Genomic DNA, 20,103 nt, shown 5'->3' on the forward strand with positions numbered 1-20,103 from the left:
TGTCTTCAGTAAAGATCTCGTTTGTTGAGCGTGTCCAGAAAATGATTTCCTGGTTTGCCTTTTAAGTGAGTTAGGAACAGCTCACAAACTGATGCACTAGTGATGCAGAGAGCACTGAGCAGGGTCTGGATGCGGGTTTTCAAAGATCTGTTGTTGTGTTGACAGATTCCCCTCAACAATGGCAAACAACAGAATGCTTCAAGTTCTTATGTGAAAACTCATGATCGTTGTTCCCTGCTTTATAACTGAAGTATGTAACTTTTATTTAAAAAAAATGTGTTGAAGCTGAAATATTGTATTATGAGACAATCTGTAAAAAAACATAAAAAAGTTGATCTCCTGTCTATGCGACTATTGCCATCTGAAGAAATGCACCACTCCCGGTCAAAAACAACCAATCAGAGCCAGGAGGAGCATTTTGGCTGTCAATAAACTTGTGTAAGTGCTGCTAAATGTGCTAATAATAGATAAATAAATTACCGTTCCAGGAACACCACTTATTTCCTGTCACCGGTAGCTATGCTAAATAGACTTATAATACAAGGCAGACTCTACCGGCGGGAAGTCACTGTAGTGTAGTAGAGATACATGAGCATGATTGACAGCGCTAACACCATTCTTTGGGAGAAGGAAGAGGAGCTCAAATTCTCCTCAGGTTATCAGTGTCATACCATGTTGTAATAACATAGTGACAGTTTCAGCAATTGTTTATTTATTTATTTTTTAAATAAAAGTTACAAACTGCTGATTTAAGTTGAACATTTTTTGCATATCTATACAAATACCAATAAATTAATCAGCACCGACCCACTGCCTTGGTGGTCTTCTTTTTCCTACCTTCATCACAGTTATCTCCCTTATAACCAGTGTTGCAGATGCAGGCTCCCATCATGCAGATGCCATGTCCTCCACAGTTGATGTCAATGCACTGGTTGGACGGGACGTCACACTCGGTGCCTTTCCACCCACTGTAGCACTGGCAGCGGCCGCGAGAGTAGTGGCCATTCCCACTGCACAGGACCGGGCAGGCAGCTGAATTAGATACACGGAGACAGACGACTTAGTCGGGCGGTAAATCACCTCCTCCTGAACAAAATTTTGTAAACCAACGAAATCTGCAATTAGTCAAAATCTGAATAATTTATGATTTAAACGGAGTAAACAGCTCCAGGGGCCTTGAGCAGCTTTTGTCTGAATATTTATAGTTACCTTTTCTTATTGTGTGAGTAAAATAATTCTATTATTCCTTTGAGATGCGAACAGCTTGCTTACTTGATTGATGAATCCAGGGTAAAAACAAGGCCAGAAAACACCGGCGCCAAACAATGCTCAACACACCAATTATTTTCTATTATAATCCCCCACACATCAGCCCAAGACACTTTCTGACACTGTCCTATTTTCAAGCACTGTTGCACCTGAAAAAACACAATTTTTATTTCTGGTCTCTTCCTCCTGTGACAGCCGGGCTCCTGTAACCGCTCTCCTCCACTTTTATATCAGCACTGTCTTTTTAATAAAAGCATAAGGGGAGATTATTGTGCAGGCTACACAAATAGAAAGAACAAGACGAGTTTGCTGCAAAGTTTCCTGATATTTCATAAAGTAGCTGTGGGGTGCCTTTGACCTGTGATATATGAGGTTGCACTTGGCTTTAGGCTATGCAAAACGATATAAACAGGTGTGTCTAAAATAATATGCGGTAAGTTGATCCCCGACCCAGGGAACATGAAGGCTGTGAAAATGGAAAGGCAAGTGTACAGAGCAGCCGACGGAGCCTTCGGAGTGCACGGGTCACGTTTACTGCTGGGATAACAATCTCGGAACAATAACTGCTTCTCTGTGGGTGGCTGAGTGTTTTTCTATGAGCATTTACCTCGAGAGCAGTCAGGCCCCAGAAATCCCGGGAAACAGTGGCATATTCCTGAGAGACAGTCACCGTTTCCGTGACAATTCTGAGGACACTCCATAATTGACTCTGATTAAGTGAATATGAGAAAGAGAGAGAGAGAAAGAGAAAGGGAGAATTTAGTTGTGAAAATTAATTAGGTAGATTTGAAATGAAACTGAATATTTTAAGAAATAACATGCACAGAGTGAAGCTGCATAGAGAACCAATCATCTGTGGTTGCTGTTGTTACAGCCAGTCGGCCCCATCAACACATTTAAAAATCCAATTATCCTGCTGTCTCACTGGCTCCTTTTCTTCTTATGCGACTACTAGTACAACCGGCCATGAAGACCTGTAAGTGTGTGTGTGTGCGTGTGTGTGTGTGTTTTAAGAAAACACAGCTGCATATGTGTACGAGTGGCACACATGCACATAATCGGAGAGCACATACAGCATACAGTCTGCAATCAGCAGATGGCACATCTTGTGTTTGTGGTTTCAGTTTTTATGCTGGCAAGTTATGATTTCAGAATATTGTGCAGATAACCACATTAACTTTGTAACAAAAAGCAGTATTTACTTTTATTTACATTTACACTGCTGCATGATTTTGATTATAGTCTTATCATACCCTCAGGAAAAGCTGCAAGAACAGTCCAACTAAAATCTATGTATCAGTAATTAGCAGACTGATTGCTGTAAAGAATGAGCAGAAATGATTGCACTCTTGTGCAATACTTAACCCCGTTTGCATTAAAATGACCTCTAATATAAGGAAGCTGTTGCTTCAAATATTACAGATGAAAGAGCATTTTTCATGATATTCAAAGAGTGCAAGTCCAATAAGAATCTCTTACTTAAGACAGTAAGTGAGTCAAAGCCCCTTGGACAACATTCATATAAAAATGGGAAGTGAACAATTTTCTTCTGTTAAAAAAAATAATTAATGACCGACTGAAATTCAGCAGGATGACCAAAGACGCTTCAGCATTACAAAAAAGGTTTTTAAAAAAATCTCAATATTCTGGCAGTCAGTAAATAGAAATTACATGAGGAATCATATGCCACTGAAAACAGGAAATGCTTAGTCCCAGTTGTTTTGTATTCTATACAATATTTGGTTTTCAAACTATAAAGTCAGTTTTATCACATTAACACTGGTTAAACCCTGATTTCAAACACCGTCAAGCTAAATCTGCCCGCATGTAAGTTATTTCAGAAGACTTGCTTATGAAAAGTGAGATGAACATGGTCTAGCTCATGCTGGAGATGTGAATTCAGCTCACATTTGTAGCAGAAGAGCGCTACACAAGAATAAATTCAGTCTTTACGTCATTGAGCCAGTTTTGGAATAAGCTTACCAGAACAATAGGGACAATACATTTTATTATTCCTGAGGCATTTTGGGTTTTGGGATGTTAAAGCAGAAAATCCTCCATTGTGCCACTGCAATATAAAATCAGCAGGTTCCAGTGAGCATTGCATAAGTGGGCTTCGATCAGTAGTTAAGTAGATATTTAATCAGAAGATGAGACGTTTGTGTGACATACCCCCCATGGCCTTTTATAAGCACTTCAATGGGAGAATGAGAGACAGATTGCGGAGGATCCTTCGACATTCGCCTAAAACAACTGTTTGCAGGCTGCCAACACTCTTTCAAATAAAAAATATACTCAAAACTTAAAAGGTTAGTTTACAAAAAGCCAGGCTAACAAAACTCAAAGGCGCACAGTACTCATCAACACACACACGGATCCTACCTATGACGATCGTACTGTAGGAGACTTGCTCTGTGTTCCGCCCATCGTTGTAAAATGCCAGATGCCAGATTCCTGTGTCCAGGTACTGGATGAAGCCGGCCTCCAGCACGTTGACGGAGCGCGTGTGTCGAGCGCCAGGCTCCTCCTCGTGGAAACCGGCGATGTACGCATACATAGAGTCTGCGTCGCTGAGCGCTCGCTTGTCTTTGGAAATGAGTCGACTACCGTCCAGCAGCTCAACAAAATCATACTGGAAGACACAAATACGCAGAAATACAAGCATCATTCACCATGATGGACATTCAGGGACAAATATGTTAAGTCTTGGAGACCTGTCCAATGTTCTGATCAAATTAAAACTGAAGTGATTGGCCATAATGACCACTGTTGCATTTAGAAGAAAAAGGGGGAATTGGTGCAAGCCTGAGAATACCATATTGGGGTGGAATAAAATGTTTGACCCAAAAAGCACTTCTATCAAATACCAAAGAATTGTATGTAAACTTTAGAACAAAGGATATAAGATAAGCAAGATGCCTTTAAAAATGAAAAACAAACTGCATCACTTTGCTTTTAAGCGAAGGAACTCTTGGACTGGACTTTCCCTTTCTACATCGGCTTCATAGATTGCATGAAGGCCTATGATAACCTTGGTAGGAACACAATGCAGAAGATTTTCCAACACTATGGAGGGTCCAGTGAGCTCCTCAGGATCATCCAACATTTATATGGTATGAGGGCCTGAAATGCAAAGCAGTCTGTGAAGGTGTTTGCTAGTAACAGGAACATATCAGGAACATATCAACTGTTTAGAAGAAGAAATGAATTTACCAAACTCAACTGAATGGCTTAGACACTGCAGATGATCTGCTATCTCAAGATATTTAGGATTACCAGAAACAATGAAGTCTTTAAACAGCCTGAGCAGCACTGTGAACAAGAAAGGGCTAAGTAAGTAATACCTGCAGCTCTAGTGATTCAGCATCAACAACAAACTTTCATCAGCAATGTAAATCTGTGCTCCTTTACAAAGATGGTGGAAAACAATGACACCCACAAGGAACTGTAAAACCTTTTTAAACAATTGTCTCAATTGTATATTTTTGATAATGTACAAACCAGCAGTTTTGGGAGAGAATATTTTCTAGGGATACCAGAAGTAAATCTGGCAAAAAAAAAAAAAAAATCTACACAAAAAGATAATCTTAAAATAATTACATCACCAGGAAAGTTACAACCTGGAGCCCCCAGGTAGGAGGAAGAGAGGAAGGTCCAAAAACAGAAGCATTTGGACTTTATAACACACTATAAAAGACCTGGATGCACTTTGACCCAACTGGACTAGACTAGTGATTATATGCCAGTGGTTTTTGCCTCATGGGGATGGCAGTGACTGAATTAAACTGCTAAGATTAATAAAAACAATTAAATGGGATTTACATTAAGAGTCTTATATGTCAAAGCATAAGAGGGTGTTTTGAATTGTGTGAGTCGTATGTGCTTTAGGCCAATCACAGGGAGCCTTGTCCTGCTGTATGTGTTTTGGTGTTAAAATAGATTGGCAACTTTTCACCGTAACCACATGTTTGAGAAGGGATTGCTGCAAAGTGTCTCAATACAACGAGCTGGGCTTCTTTAGAGAAACAAGTTTTTACCAAATGGCATTACATTCTCTACTGACTAACTCTGCTACACAGTAAATAGGATTGTATTGTACAACATGTACTTGAATCTGAATGTGAGAGAATGACTAGGCTGGAATGTAAAGGGTTGGATTGAATTTAGACCTTAAATATCTGAATAGGAATTGTACCGAGTGGTGATTCACATCAAAAATGCGATTCTTGGAAAGAGTCTCAGTTACAAACCAGAAACCAAAAAGCAATTACACAAAGAAAATTGGTGACCCGGGCTGTATGAAAGAAAGGAAAGAAATGAGGTTTTGAGGAATTCTTGCAAGCTGCATGTTTTGTGTTTTTTCCGTCTGATCTGAAGGGCTGCTGGCGTGTTTATGCTTTCGAGTCAGGAACAGATGAACATTGATTTGGCCAGTTGAGTCAGCAACGTCTTTCTAATATCAAAATATATTTTTAGTGAATCTTCCCATCAAAACACTGGGGAAAAAGTTAGCTTTCCCTTAAGCATATTTGATGACTGACTCAATGATACCATTGATTTGTTTTAGCTCTAAACGTCAGCATGGAACCATCTTGATCTGGTATTTTATATTTAGAAAAGACAAACCATTGTTTTCTAACTGGCATGGTTTGAGTCTCTTTGCTGTGGGAATTGAAGCTGGGTCATGACAGTGGCTGTTCTGTTTTATTTAAAGAACACAGATAAATCACAGTCTGACCAAGGCGACATATGTTTCTGGAACATCATAATCTGTAGCTCTGTCATCATTTCTGAAAACCTCAGATAATCTCAACCAAACCAGCCGGAAGAGGATTTATCAGCTGAGATAACTGGTTAAAAGTACCTAGCAAGTTACTCACTCTAGTTAGTGACACAGTCTGGGTAGACACACAGTGGAGTTATTAACTACATGCCATGGAGGATTGCCCTGCATACAAAGACCATGGTCTTCTTAAAACTGTCCAAAATCATGGCTAAGTTAATGTGTCCCTCGTCATTTTGCCTGTCAAGTAGAAGCTGCTCAACAATAATGCACACCTTACTTTCAGGTGTTGATCTCCACACAATCCTCTAAACAAATACTAATACATCAACCTAAATGCTTACGTCTGCATTAAGACATGCAGGTTTAAGCTGGAAAATACACATTAAAATAAGGATATGGTCAAAATTCTAGCTTGACTTATGACTGCATCAACAGAGTGTAAAAAGATAGTTTCCCCTGCCTGACTGCGGGTTTACCGACGATTTCTGGTTTAAAATAGCAGCTAAAACTGTGGAACCAGCTCTCAGTTTTAGTCCAGGAGGCAGACACCCTGTCTACTTTTAAGACTAGGATTAAAACTTTCCTTTTTTATAAATCTTATAGTTAGACTGGCTTAGGTTACTATTAGGTTGGGTTATTTCTGGAGCTACGCTGCTATGGGATTCAACTGCTGGAGGACATTTCCACCACCTGTTTTTACAACTTTTTACTCTCTCTACTCTCTGTGTGTTTGCTTCCAAAGGCTTTGTCTTCTCCTTTCCTTTCCCAGTGAATGTACTCATGGCCCAGTGCTTCCATGTTTTCTGGGTTCCCCCTTAACTTCCAGTCAGTGAAGGCAGATGGCTGCCTATCCATAGCTTATTTATAGAATGTGGGATTGCTGCAAAGTTAATTAGTCAATTCAATTCCAAAGGCTTCCAGAGAAAACTTATTAACTGGCATTTCATAACCAAATTTGTCTCATTGTATTGTATTATAGCTGGATTAACTGAACCATAGTTTACTCCTACTGTAGGATGAATTGTATCAGAATCAACTGAATCAATCTGGACTGAATTTATTTGTGAATTTGGTGTTAGGGGTGGGGAGGGGGATGCTTACTCAACAGATTTGTTTTACTTTTGCCGTTTTTGTCACATTTCAACGTTTTAAACTTTCACATAAAATTTAATTTCAAACCTGAGTGTCTGATCACCTGAGTAAAAACAAAAATGATCCAAGAAAACATAAGAAACAAAGTCACAGGCATCTAGAAGTCTGGAAGGGGCTACAAACTTATTTCAGTGGCTTTGAGACCCAAAGGAAAAACACTAAGTCATTATCCACATGGAACAGTGGGAAAGCTTTCCAGGAGTTGCTGGCCTAACAGAGCTACTCCCAGAATGCATTGATCACTCATAGGAGAAATCTGGACAACATGGAAAGCTCTGCAGCTTCACTTCTCTCAGGTCAGGCCACTGTTAATGTAACAACAAGGAGAGAGTAGGCAACATTCTGTGATGACATAAAAGTGGGACTTTCTGGAAGATTCTTGTCCTGCTACGTCTGGTGTAACACTTTGGGAAAAAAACAACATTCTGACAGTCAAATGCGTTGCAGTTTTGGGATCTTGATGTTTTGCTGTAACAAATGAAACCAAGAACTCTGATCTATTCTCAGCAATTCACAGGGAGAGTCTCCAGCCATCAGACTGTGGCCTTGGGTTATTCAGGACAATAATTCAACACGAACCAGGAAGTCCATCTCTGAACGACGTAAGCAAGCGCATGAAAAACCCAAAAATATTCATTTAAAAAAATTCAGCAACAAAGAGAGGAATAAAAATGTCTCCACAGTGATGTGAACCACTTATTACCGCTTCTCATAAACACTCGATGGCAGCTGTTGCTGGCAAGGCTGGCAGAACCACTTACTTGATTTAGGAGGAAATAACTTTTTCTCACAAGGCGAGGTTGCTTTGGAAAGCTTTTTACCCCTTAGAAAATTATATCATCCTTTTAAAACTACTTTTAGTATTTACTCAGGTTTCTGTGTCTTACAATAAATTGTGTTTGATGATCTGAAACATTTATGTGTGACAAAAAAAGGAAACTTAAGTAATCCTTTTCACAGCACTTGAATTATATAGAGAATTGACTTGTTTTGTGCTGCAAAGTCCCTTGAGACATCTCGTCTTGTGTTTTGATGCGATATAAATACAACTGCAATGAACTAAACTGCATTACTTTGACAACGACACAACCAGTAAAACACATATCACTAAGGACAAGGCGTGTCAATTGTGAAAGAAGCAGTCGCAGTCACTCCGAAGCAACTGAGAGTCCCCTGCGAGAATCACGTTTCCACCACCGGAACGCGAAGCGGCCATGATGAGCTGGGCTCCAAGAACAAAGGAGAATCTGTTAACAAAGAGGAGAAAAACTGCGTTCCCCCGTACTTCCATCGCTCCATCTTTAAAACATTAGGGTTTTAGTATCGTGGTTTTCTTGCCTCAAGGCCAGAGCAGTGCCACCACTGATGGAACATTTCAAACTTACATCAGACAATTTAAAAAAAAAACCACAAATAGCTACAAAATATAACTATGAAACGTGTCTTACAAGAAATGTGGATCTAATTGCAACTAAGGCCCCTCAGCAAAAAGCACAGCTGGAGATGAAGTATATCCAACATTGCTGTAACCCTAAATCTATTTATGCATATGGCATCAAACACTAAACTGATCTGCTTCTCTAAAGGTTTACTTATTATGCCTTCGGTGCTTTTGGGTTTGACTAGCTGCGCATTTACTTGCGTGTGAATTCATTCAAAAGCAACATTTCTTTTGGTTTAAATCTTTGGATCAAAAAGTTGAAAGCAGATGGAAGCTGTTAAGTTTATTTTAAGAAAGTTTTATATTTAAAAGCTAAAATCTGCAAACTTAGAAGGAATAATGAGAACTTGACTATTTGGTGAGGGCAAGGACGTATATATGCTTATTTATCCATTAGGACTAGGCCAACACTGAATTAGGAGTGGCGCTGCGGGAAACTATTTTTGGCCACACACAGATGTAAGTGCATCAAATAAAGAGGCAGATGAAGCTGTTCAGCTTCCCTTTTAACTAAAACCACAAAACACATTTAACCTGGACTCAGTTAAAAGATTGGAGGGTTTGACATTTTGAGAGAGGAAGTGTTATTTTATTTATATAAAAAAAAGAAGCTCTGGTGTGTGTTAAACGAACGAAAGGTCGAATGAATCACTGAAGGCTTGGATGTTTGTTCACGGCATCAAATCAGCGGCAGTCATCTTTCTGATGTGGCGAAATCGTTGAGACGTACAGATGAAAACACACAGATTGAGCCGTCGCTGAGGTTTCCGCTGCTTCGCTCCCATCTTCAACATGATTTCTTTCTTGAAGCGGTTTCAAAATGCGACCGTTATAATGACGAACTCACACTAACTTTTCGTACTCCTCATTGCTCGTGGCACCTGGGTGGAGCGATGGAGCACAGATGAAGCGATTAGCACCCGTTCCTGCACATCGGATGATTCCGGCTGTGACTACGCCTGTCTTTCTGTGTGGACTGGGAGTTTCCTGTGTCCCTGCATGTCGGTGTGCGTGGGTGAGTGTCTGCCTGTAATGGCCATGTGGTGAAATGGAGACATATCCAGGGTGTACACTGGCTCATATCCAATGTCAGCTGAGACAGAATCCAGGCTCGACAAGAAGAAAGGGGGAGGAGGTAATTATTTGGCAGTTACCTTAGTTTAGGGTTATGACCAGCATAACTGTAACACCCTTAATCTCTTCCAGATGAAGTTCAGCTTTAAGTGAAGTACTGATTAAGTCTCCTTCAAATGTGTTTCATTTTGCTTCATTTTTATAGTCAGATCAGAAGCATACAGTCATTTACAATGTTCTGCGTCAACATTTCTGTTTGAGTTTTCATCTCAAACACAGCAACATAAGCAACCATAAAGTCCCCTTTCTTCCTAACGCACAACATGACTAAGCAGGAGAAGTGTGGGAAATGGAGAAGAAGCACACTAACACTGATAGGAATGCTAATCTTTTTTCCAAAGGGCTGAAATGTAGACGAACTATGCTTTGCTTTTGCAGCCTTACATCCCTGGAGTTCCAATCCACTAAATCAGGAAACACAGTTTAATGTTTCCTCTTTCAGTTTTACTCAATCATAGCACAACTCAAAGCACATATGTAAGATGATTCAATGTTTTAAAATGTCTTTCACTAAAGCAAACCATCTAGAACATGAAGCATTAAAAAAATAAGCAGTTTTGTGTTTTTCTAGTGTGGATTTGAGCCGTCTTTGTGGAGAACCCAAATTAGACCATAAGCTCTGCTGTCACATTTTCAGTGAAGGGCAGAAAGAAAAGACAATGAAGGGAGGAGATGGATGAAAGAAAGGGATGAGGGGGGAAAAAGAGGTAGGAAAGAGGAAGATAAGGGACAAAAAAAGGGACAAACACAAGGGACAGATCTGGGCTTTTTACACAACGAAGGACAGAAAGATAAAACACCGAAGGGAAAAAGGACTAAGGAAGGGAAGGACAACTGGAAAGATAGAAAGAAAAAAGTAATGTCACAAAGAAGAAGGGAAAGAAATAAGAAAATGATTAAAAAAAGCAAAAAAGGGTCATGAGTAAGGAAGACTGAAATGATACAAGGATGAAATAAGGAAAAAAGAAAGATGGGCAAAAAAGTGAAGGAAGGTGAAGCAAGAGAGGAAGCAAGGACACAAAAAAGGAAGCAAGGACACAAGATTTAAGTAATTGGGCACACATATTTTATATACTTTTATTGTATTTCTTCCATACTTTCAAAGAGATTAAATCAAATCCCATAATTTTTCACACTGGAAGTCTTCAGAGATGTTAAAGTGTAAGCAAAGTGAAAATTTTGCAAACTAAATCTCCAACAAACGTTGAGAAGGGAGGATTGAAGAGTTTGATTACTCTCAGATTTAATGTGGATTTTCTCTAATCCCCGCACAGTCAAATGATTCAATCCAAATTCAAACATATTTATACAAACATCCCCACTAAGTTTTGGTTAAATGACGCTCAGCATGTTAAAAAGTAACTTGACATTTCTTGTAGCCATCAGCGTGTTCCCAACACAAGTCTGATTGGATGTTTGATCACTGCTTTTGTCTAAAAATGGTCGCGCTTATAACTGGCTGGTTTCCTGACACGGTGTTTTAAGCATAGTTTGCAAATTATAAACTGAGGTCAGAGCCATTCCAGCAGCTAATGTTGTGTTAGCCTGCTTTGTCCATTATGGCGCTAGCTTTGATGAGTATCTGGGTTCAATCGCAATTGAAACACTCATTGTTCTTGACATTTCAAACGTATAGCTGTTGATTTGAGGTGAAGATGAAGAATTATTTAGGCAGGAACGACGTGATGCTTGGCAGAAGGTCTAACTTTTTTCCTTTAAATGCTCAAATGATTTTTATTGAGATAGAATCAGGCTCAGTCTAAAGCAGTGTAAAAACATTTCACCACCACATGTGAGCAAAACAGTTTTTACAGGACACGTCCGTTAATGTCTGAGGTGTCCGGGTGACCAACCTGAGTATGTGATGGTGGGAGGCCTTTCCGTCCGTACACGCCAACCAGAGCATCTTTCTGGACTGATATGTTGAATTTCAAGAACTGAGGCTGGTCAATATACAGCTGGGACCTCCAAAACACACCTGGGATAGGAAACAAACAGAGGAAAAAATAATTTAACTGTGACTCGCATATCAAACTGTGGCGACAGTATTTAAATGAACAAAATATTGAGAGAAGGGTTGTAAAAACCAATGATACTCTTAATAGTTTAATTATCACGGAATGTGATTTTTTTTCTTATTTGCATTTTTTGTTGGGAATGATTTTCCAAGCTTTGTAATCCATTTGTTTAAGGCAGATCAACAGGGCCACAGTTATTATTTCCCACTAGTGTTGGATAGGTTTCTTTAAAACCTACTTTATCAAAGCAACGTCACTAATTTCATGGAGTTACATTTGAATAACTTTTCTAAATTTGAATCAATCTTGGTGACGATGTGCTAATATTAAACCATGATCTCACACCACAAATGGTTAAAATCAGGAACTCAGAGAGATGAAATCCTCTCGCTTTGGGAGGAAAGGAGCTTCTATCTTGATCTGATTCTGAAGTCATTATTAGATCAGTGTGTCGTCACGGCATGAGGTCAACCTCAAGTCCCCACAGTGAGAACTCCAGGGGAGTGGAAAGGCAACAAACTTTGTCTACAAAACTCAAAGAAGATAATTCAATTTAATGCAGTTTGTGATGATGGACAACTTCAGGGGTACTTATTACAAGTTTGTTATAATAGCTGTAATGAATAACACACACTTCAAGGTTTTGATTAAATAACACAACTGCGTGTAACTAGTTAGATGTTTATCACTGATAAGTAATAACTGACTAGAAGAATGGAAAATTAAGCTGCTGCCACATTTTTAAATTAAGCGAATTTTGTCTTGTGGCGTTTTTGTAGTACAGTATGCGTCACATTGCCGTACAGCAGTGTGCGAACTGAGACTTCTGGGATGGAAGTCACGGTTTTCTGCTACGTCATGACCGGGTACATCACTCTTCCATAAAGCACACATCTCATTTTGGGTCTTGGTTTTCCTGGTAAAGGTTCAACAGATCATCTGGCAACGACAAAACTTTTTCAGATAGCTATTGATTCAGATACACAGAACCTGCATCAGTCACACTGCAGAAACACTGATGTGAAAACTAACCTGGCGGGACGTCTTGTATGACTCGCCTCCCCACGTCTGACTCTCCCGTATCTATGGTGTTGTTCTCTAGAAGAAACATCTTGCCTGCAAAGTCAAAAACACAACCAGCTGAGAACCTGCTTAAAGCTGATATGAACGCATTTAATGTAAAGCATACAGAGGCAGCCGTTCTGGTTCTCTCACACTTCAGACATGTGGATGGAAAAACTAATCTACAAAGCAACACAGCATATTCAGCCCATCAGGGAAAGTGATTGTAAAAGTGTGATCACCCAATTCTCATACAGAGTCTTTAAACTTTTATGTGATCCAATAAAAAAGCTTACTGGGAAATTAGTGTAATATGCTTGGATGTTTAATTTCTAGTCTTTTCTTTTCTTTTGACCAATTCAATTAAGATGTGAATTCTAATAATGACGGAGGAAAGACAGCAGAAGGGAATATGGTAACAATTATCCTTCTGCATAATAAATGTCACATTCTAAGTCTCTCTTATATTCAGCAGAACAAAACTGTTCCAAATGTATTTCAATTGAATCAAGTCCTAAAAGGAAGGACTGGATTCCTTTTAGAAAAAAGAACTGCAGGTAAACATCATGAGGTTTACCTGCCCTTTGTTAGGTAAACATTGTTAGGTAAACATCCTTAATTCTGGCACATTTTTCAAAATTGTGCAAGAAACAGTGATTGGAGATTTGATCTTTATGACGTGGTACCTCATCCTGCTGGAAGTAGGCGTCAGAAGATGGGTACAAATGGATGGACACAATCAGCAGATGTCAAGTTGTGGTATTTTATTTATTTTTTTGGAGCTCATCTTGGAAATACCCTGGACAGCAACTGATACAAAGCAGAACTGATCCATGTTTTTATGTTGTTTATGCCAAATTCTGGCCCTACTGTCTGAATGTCTCAGCTGAATTGAGATTGGTAGAACCATGAGCCACTTTTCCAAACCGCTATTGTTTCTTACTTAACAGTGGTGGCCCCCGGTCCCCTGGGCCCCCGGTGTGGTCTTCTACCACGCTACCCCGTCTGCTTTAAGGTTTGACAGGTTGAGCTTTCAGAAATGTTTTAAAACCTTCTAACAGAGCTGGACTACTCTTGAGTTTGTGCTATTTTGAACCAGTCTGCCCCTTTTATCCACAACAGCTCCTCACAGGATATTATCTAATTTCTGGCCTGTGTTCTGTAAACCTGAAAGCAGATTTACTTTTAACATGCCACAATTTGGGAATTTTTTTGTCCCCATTCTGATGCTCTCTTTAAATGGCTGCAAGTTATCTTCACCACTTCCAGACATTAAAATGCATTTAATTTAACATCTAACCAATCAGGCGAAGCTAATAGATGTACAATCCAGTCATATTGTCACATTTGGATTCAAGTGCCTAGAGTCCAACTGAGTGCTGATTGTCATTCAAAACAATCAAAGTCATCTGATTTCATAATGGCAACTGGTGTAAGATGGCCCCAGAAATGACATTCTTAATTGACAGCAATCCCTCCTCCTGCGTAAGCATGTGGCGACTGTGGAGAGAAACCATTCTCCTTTAACTGGAACAATTAAACGCATTGATCTGGCTGAAAAGATCACAGCTGTTCCATCATTACTAATTAGAAATGAGTAAAATTGCAACATACCAGGCAGATGCTTTTCCAAATAAATCTCTGGTGAAATATTTTCTTTTTTAGTTGACGTCAAAGGTTTTGTCTTTCATATAGTTCAAATGAAAACGTTGATTAGTCTCCCTGTATGAACAAAGAGGAAACCGTTTAAATTCAGCTGAACTCACCGTTGTCTGTAGAGAGCACAAAGGTGTTGGGAGTTGTGTCTCTTCCTCCTCCTCCGTTTTCAAACGCTCCGTAGCTCTCGCTCTCCTGAAGCTGCCAGTTCAAACCGAACAAGTGCATAGCTGCAGAGGCGAAGCAAAACAAAAGGGTTAAGCAGAGGGAGGGCCAGACAGGACAGTGGAGGGTAATACAATCAAAGGCCGAAAGAGAAACAGAGAGATGGGTTGAAGAGAGGAACAAAATGATTGCAAAGGGAGAACAGCGTAGAGAGGAAATGGAACGATAAGAACAAAAAGGGAGAAAAGTGATTCTGCGCCCATCAGATCGAACAGAACCATCCACACCCGCAAGGCCTATTTCCGTTCAATCACACACCTCTCACTTCCAACTAGGATTCCCTTCCTCAGAACATTATGTATGATGAATTCGGCTGTCTGCTGATGAAGAGTCGACCCAGTGTGGCATTTAAGAAGAGGCAGCAGCAGGGAGGGGCTTTGTTGTTCTGCTACGCCTCATCAGTCCAGCAGCATTAAACACTGAATTTCTATTTTCTCTTGTCTATGTTTACATGCTTTCATTCATATTATTAAAAAAGCTCAACATTACCAGTCTAATTCTACTGGACTGATAATGACAATAACCTTTAGAATGCAGAAATTGGACCTACATGGGTTTATTTTTCGTAATAATTAGTTGACCTGATTTTTTACCTGCACAATGAACCCAGAAAAGAAGAAGAAAAAAAAAAACTCTTGTCAAAGTTTCCACCACATGTAGAGCAAAATCAGTGATGTTATGAAAGTTAAAGATGAGTCACTGGAGAGTCTCTGCTTCCCCTGTTCCTTCGGAAACACATTTGTTATCTCACTTTCTGTGCTGAAGTGCAAAGAGAAAAAAAACTGTTATCAACTATTATCTGATCAGTTTGAAAAATGGTTTATAATTTTCAATTCATCACTTGGTTTGCCTTTTTCTAGAAGTCTTTTCCTTTATTTATCAAGGTCCAAAGAAAGTGACCTTCTTCTAGTTTTTTTTTTTTTTTTTTTTGCATAATCAAGAAATAAAGTGCAAGAAAAAAAATGGAGCTGAAAAGAAACAAAGGTGCAGTTTCCTTTAACTGGGTCTGTGTATGCTGTACAGAGTGCTGTCCAACTACGACCTGCTTCATTAAGTCTGAAAATACCGGGCCAAATGCTTTTCTTTTAATATGATGCATATTTTTAGTGCATCCTGTGTTGACCTTGAACCCCCCTCTCTCCCCCTCCTTCTTGCCACAACCTCACATGATGAACAGAGTCGCTTGTTTCTTTTTCTGTTTCACTCTATGCATTGCACGTTACCTTTCTGCCCTTTTTAAGCTTTATCACTACTCTTCAAAGGACATACCCTGGAAAGGTTGGAACGATAATTAAGCTTTAGACAGTGTCAATTTATCTTAGAAGTTAATTGCTCCATGTGCACTAAGAGAATTGCTCTGCTCAAAGGTAGCTGTAGCGCACATAACCAACCGACCGACCGACTTACTCGGGCGTTTGCTGAAATCGCTGAAAGTAGCACCGTTGTATACAGCATTGCAACAGATGGTTCTAATATAAAGCAACAATAATGGCTGAAAATAACTGTGTCTCCCATTCAGGCAAGATTAAATGAGACAGAAACACACGTTGTCCATCTGGAAGATGCTTCCCACTGAGTTCCCCTGATGTGCAGTTGAAAAGCAAGTGAGTGCAAGAGATGTGCAATGGCATCCCTGCTCTTGAAAATAAAAAGAGCTAATGTGAGACTGACAGGCCTGACCAAAACCATCACGCTGACGGGACACCGCTGAACGCGACACAAAAGATTTGAAAGGAGGGGTCAACTATGCGAGGACTGTTAAGAATAAAGTGACACATATTGGCCACTAATTGTGTTTGTTTCAAGGTACCAGCTCCGTTTTGCTCAGGTCCTAGAAAAGAAGGCTGCTTTCATTTCAGAGAGGTGCCAAGTGCAAGAACACAGTGTGTAATTCAGCACATCCTGACTTATAGGAGCTAGCAGAAACTGCTCTCTGATGCTGCTGTTACACTGCATCCTTTTTTGCTCCTTCTATTTTTATGGAGCTGTAAAAAGTGTGTGGGATAGGTGTAAGTGTGAGGAAATGAAGGTATACAGATAAAGCGTGCTGGGCGTAGTGCACAATAACTTTGCCTGTTTTTAAAGCAGCGAATGCAATTTGAAAAGCAGGACATAGACTTTGGGGATCGGTGGTCAGGTGAATGGTTCATGTTGTAAGCAACAATCCTTTATTTCCACAATCTCTGCATGCTGTGTAAGCAGACGAGGCCTGTGATCCTGAAGGATTGACTCGTATGATGTGAAAGGGCAGAGTGATCCTTAATGTGGGGGGTTGTGTTTGCATGTTTATTTGAAATATGATCTGAAAGGAGATGAATCATAAACGGCATAACACCATGTACGATTAAGAAGCAATTAACTGTATCAATCATTTCCTATAGTGTAGGCCTGGAAGGTTAACATAAACATTCGTCTTTTTTAAAATATCAACTTCAGATATGTATTCGGACTCTTTTCTTGAACAGGACAGAACCGTGAAGCAAAAGCAAATGAGTTTGGCTTTGATGGTGGGGTGTTGAAAGGCCAGCCGACTCCACAAGAGAACATTAGCAAAGAAAGTAACCGTTGTGAATCCTCAGTGTTATTCCACATTCACTTTTTCCCTCATTGCACTAAAGTCCTGCAGCTCCAGGTAGCTTTAACCCTTCGCAGGTGAGGGCAGGAGCAGAGAGCCATGGGACAGTGTTTGGTAATAAACAGGGACTTGTGTGTGCGTGAATGTGTGCGTATGCGTGTGTGAGTGTGTGTGTGTGTGTGCGTGCGTGTGTGTGTGTGTTTGAGAGGGAGGAAATAAGAGGATTACTGGCCATGGTAACTGTCATACTAGATTGTAACCAGTGGAGCTTTTTTTTTAAAGCACATTTTCAGATTCAATGACTGCTTAGTTAAATTTACATAAGGATTCAAATGAATAAATAACCAACAAGTTCATGAAAGCTCCCAGTAAATTAAAAAATGTTGAATATGTTGCCATTTGTTTCTAATGGATGAGCGAATAAATGAATGAATGAATGAAGAAATAAATCATTTATAATAGTTGTAATACGCTGCCCGTCATCATCAGAAATAGCGCCACCTATCTCTCCTTTAAGCATGGATGGTCACTAATCACACAACCTTTGGTACCTTGTAGGAACTTCCTGTTTCAGTTACGTTTACTTTGTCATGACAGATGTCATTTAGTGAACTGTTAAAAAAACAGCAGCACTTTGATGCAGGCATCTTTAAATGGGCTTTTATCATATCGTTTGTCGTTTATGTTGAGACATTTCTTGTCATGAGAATTTTATTTAATTGTTGTTAATGTAAAAAAATGGACTAAAATGTTTTTTGTATTCTTTTCCACAAGAGCATCAGTAAAGATCACTAAGTTTTAAAATATGATTAAATAAAGTCTTTATGTGCAGTTTAGTTATATAGACCACAAGAGTTTATGTAGGTGAAGAAACTTATGTCAAATAGAAACATTTTTGATGGATGGATGGATGGATGGATGGATGGATGGATGGATGGATGGATGGATGGATGGATAATTTACCATCTGAAATCACTTGATTTATTAAACTTCCACTTTTGTCCATTTTCAACATAAAACAGCTGTTTATTGTTGAGAAAGAACAACTTAATTGAATAAATCAGTTACTCAGAATAAAGAGGACATATGAACTCAAATACACCTTTTACAGAGGCCTCTGGGAAGAGGCACGCACACGCACACGCACACACACACACACACACACGCGCACAAAACACAGACAAACGCAGCTATGAAAAACATGAATCAAATGTTGTCATTATGTCAATTTGCCTCGACCAGAGGCTCTGTCTCTTTTTTTAGTCTCTCTTTATTTCTCCCTCTTTGTGTGTGTGTGTGGTTGTGTGTTTTTGAGCTGAATGCATGTGCCAATCAAAATGTTCACCCCCCCTCAAGAGCATAACTTGTTCTTTGTGCTTGTGTTCATGTGCGTGGTTTTAAATCTCTCACCTGTTCTCTTGTGTCTCTGTAGTGTACGGATAACTGCATAAATCTGTTTTTACATGAGTGTGTTCACCAGTGTGTGAAACAGATATGTGTGTGTTGGTGTGTCAAGAGTGTGTGCATCTGTCAACCATAAAATCCCAGGAAAGCCTCAACAGATGCTTTCAATAGAAAAAAAAATAACAATGCTGCACGAGGGAGTCTAAAACACACCCAACGATAGAGCTGATGAAATACGGACACATTTGCTTCACATCCAAACATACACATTAAGAGACACACACACACACACACACACGCACACACACACACACACACACACACACACACACACACCCACACACACACACACACACACCAGCCTAAGGCAAGAGATTTTTAAGTTCAAGGACCATCTGAGCGGCGATCATAATTGGTTTGGTTCATTCTGGGAATCAATGACCTTTAAAATAAATACCACTTTTATCTCTCTTTGATTCATTTTATTTTGATCCTTCAAGTCTGTCTCACAAACAAGCTAAAAAACTTCCTGACCATTTAAAGCAATGAACAGGAAGAGATCAATTCTTTTCCTTATCTTGGATTCCTGGATCTCTGTTGAGTCTTTTTTATCATTTTTGGCAGGAACCTACACACTGTTATCAACCTTCAAAATCCCATTTGCAAGGATAAAAGAAAAACAATAAAAACACACAATCGATTCCAATCATCTGAATCAAAAGTAGAAAAGTTTATGAGATCAATTATCCACAGTAACTACTGAGGAAACATCACATTATTAGACATCACAATTCAGTCCCAACCTAACAGAGTCTACAGCCACTCAGGCTGAACTGTTGAAAAGGCTGAAATATCAATGCTGCACCAGCAAATGTCAATTATATAAATTTAAAGACTCTTCAAAATTTAATGGAGGAACTTTGTTTCATTGCCGCCGGCAGACAAGACATCATGTGAAAATAATGTTGCTGCATCACTTTTCAATGAATTCAATACTGCAGCAAACGGCACATGAATACCACACAGGTAAACTGCAGAGAATATCTAAAAAAAGTCTCCCCTTTGTTATTTTGACATTTAGTACACACAAATAATTTGTGTGCATCTGAATTTTAGACTTTAACTGTATTTCCATATGTAGGAAGTAATCCTGTCTGCCCAACATATTAGCCTAGAATACTACACCAAGAAGAAAGGCCATGACAAAAGAAAACGGGAAGGTGCCACCGAGGAAAAGCGAGATCCTGGATGTGTGTCTGGTTTCACAGCACAAAGTAACAACCAACCACGGCAGCAGGAAGAGAAGATGAATGGTAGAATACAGCTGGGGCCGGAGAGGATGAAACTCAAGAGCAGAAGAAAGATGAGGTGGACTTAACAA

The 20,103-nt window shown here is 39.5% G+C and overlaps 1 protein-coding gene across 2 annotated transcripts in view; it reads right to left on the reverse strand.

The window, feature by feature from the left end:
- tenm3 (teneurin transmembrane protein 3) overlaps nt 1-20,103 on the reverse strand; it is a 248,719-nt gene that overhangs the window by 95,418 nt on the left and 133,198 nt on the right. For both annotated transcript variants that reach the window (XM_088006070.1, XM_088006076.1), the window contains 6 exons: nt 14,629-14,748; nt 12,833-12,916; nt 11,636-11,760; nt 3,652-3,901; nt 1,877-1,978; nt 838-1,032 (listed from right to left, as the gene is read on the reverse strand). In XM_088006070.1, coding sequence (XP_087862196.1) covers nt 838-1,032; nt 1,877-1,978; nt 3,652-3,901; nt 11,636-11,760; nt 12,833-12,916; nt 14,629-14,748 — 876 coding nt within the window. The remainder of the gene's footprint in view (nt 1-837; nt 1,033-1,876; nt 1,979-3,651; nt 3,902-11,635; nt 11,761-12,832; nt 12,917-14,628; nt 14,749-20,103) is intronic.

The sequence above is a fragment of the Poecilia mexicana genome, unplaced genomic scaffold (assembly GCF_051168715.1).
Source record: "Poecilia mexicana isolate PSO_F unplaced genomic scaffold, ASM5116871v1 scaffold_1, whole genome shotgun sequence".
Taxonomy (NCBI): domain Eukaryota; kingdom Metazoa; phylum Chordata; class Actinopteri; order Cyprinodontiformes; family Poeciliidae; genus Poecilia; species Poecilia mexicana.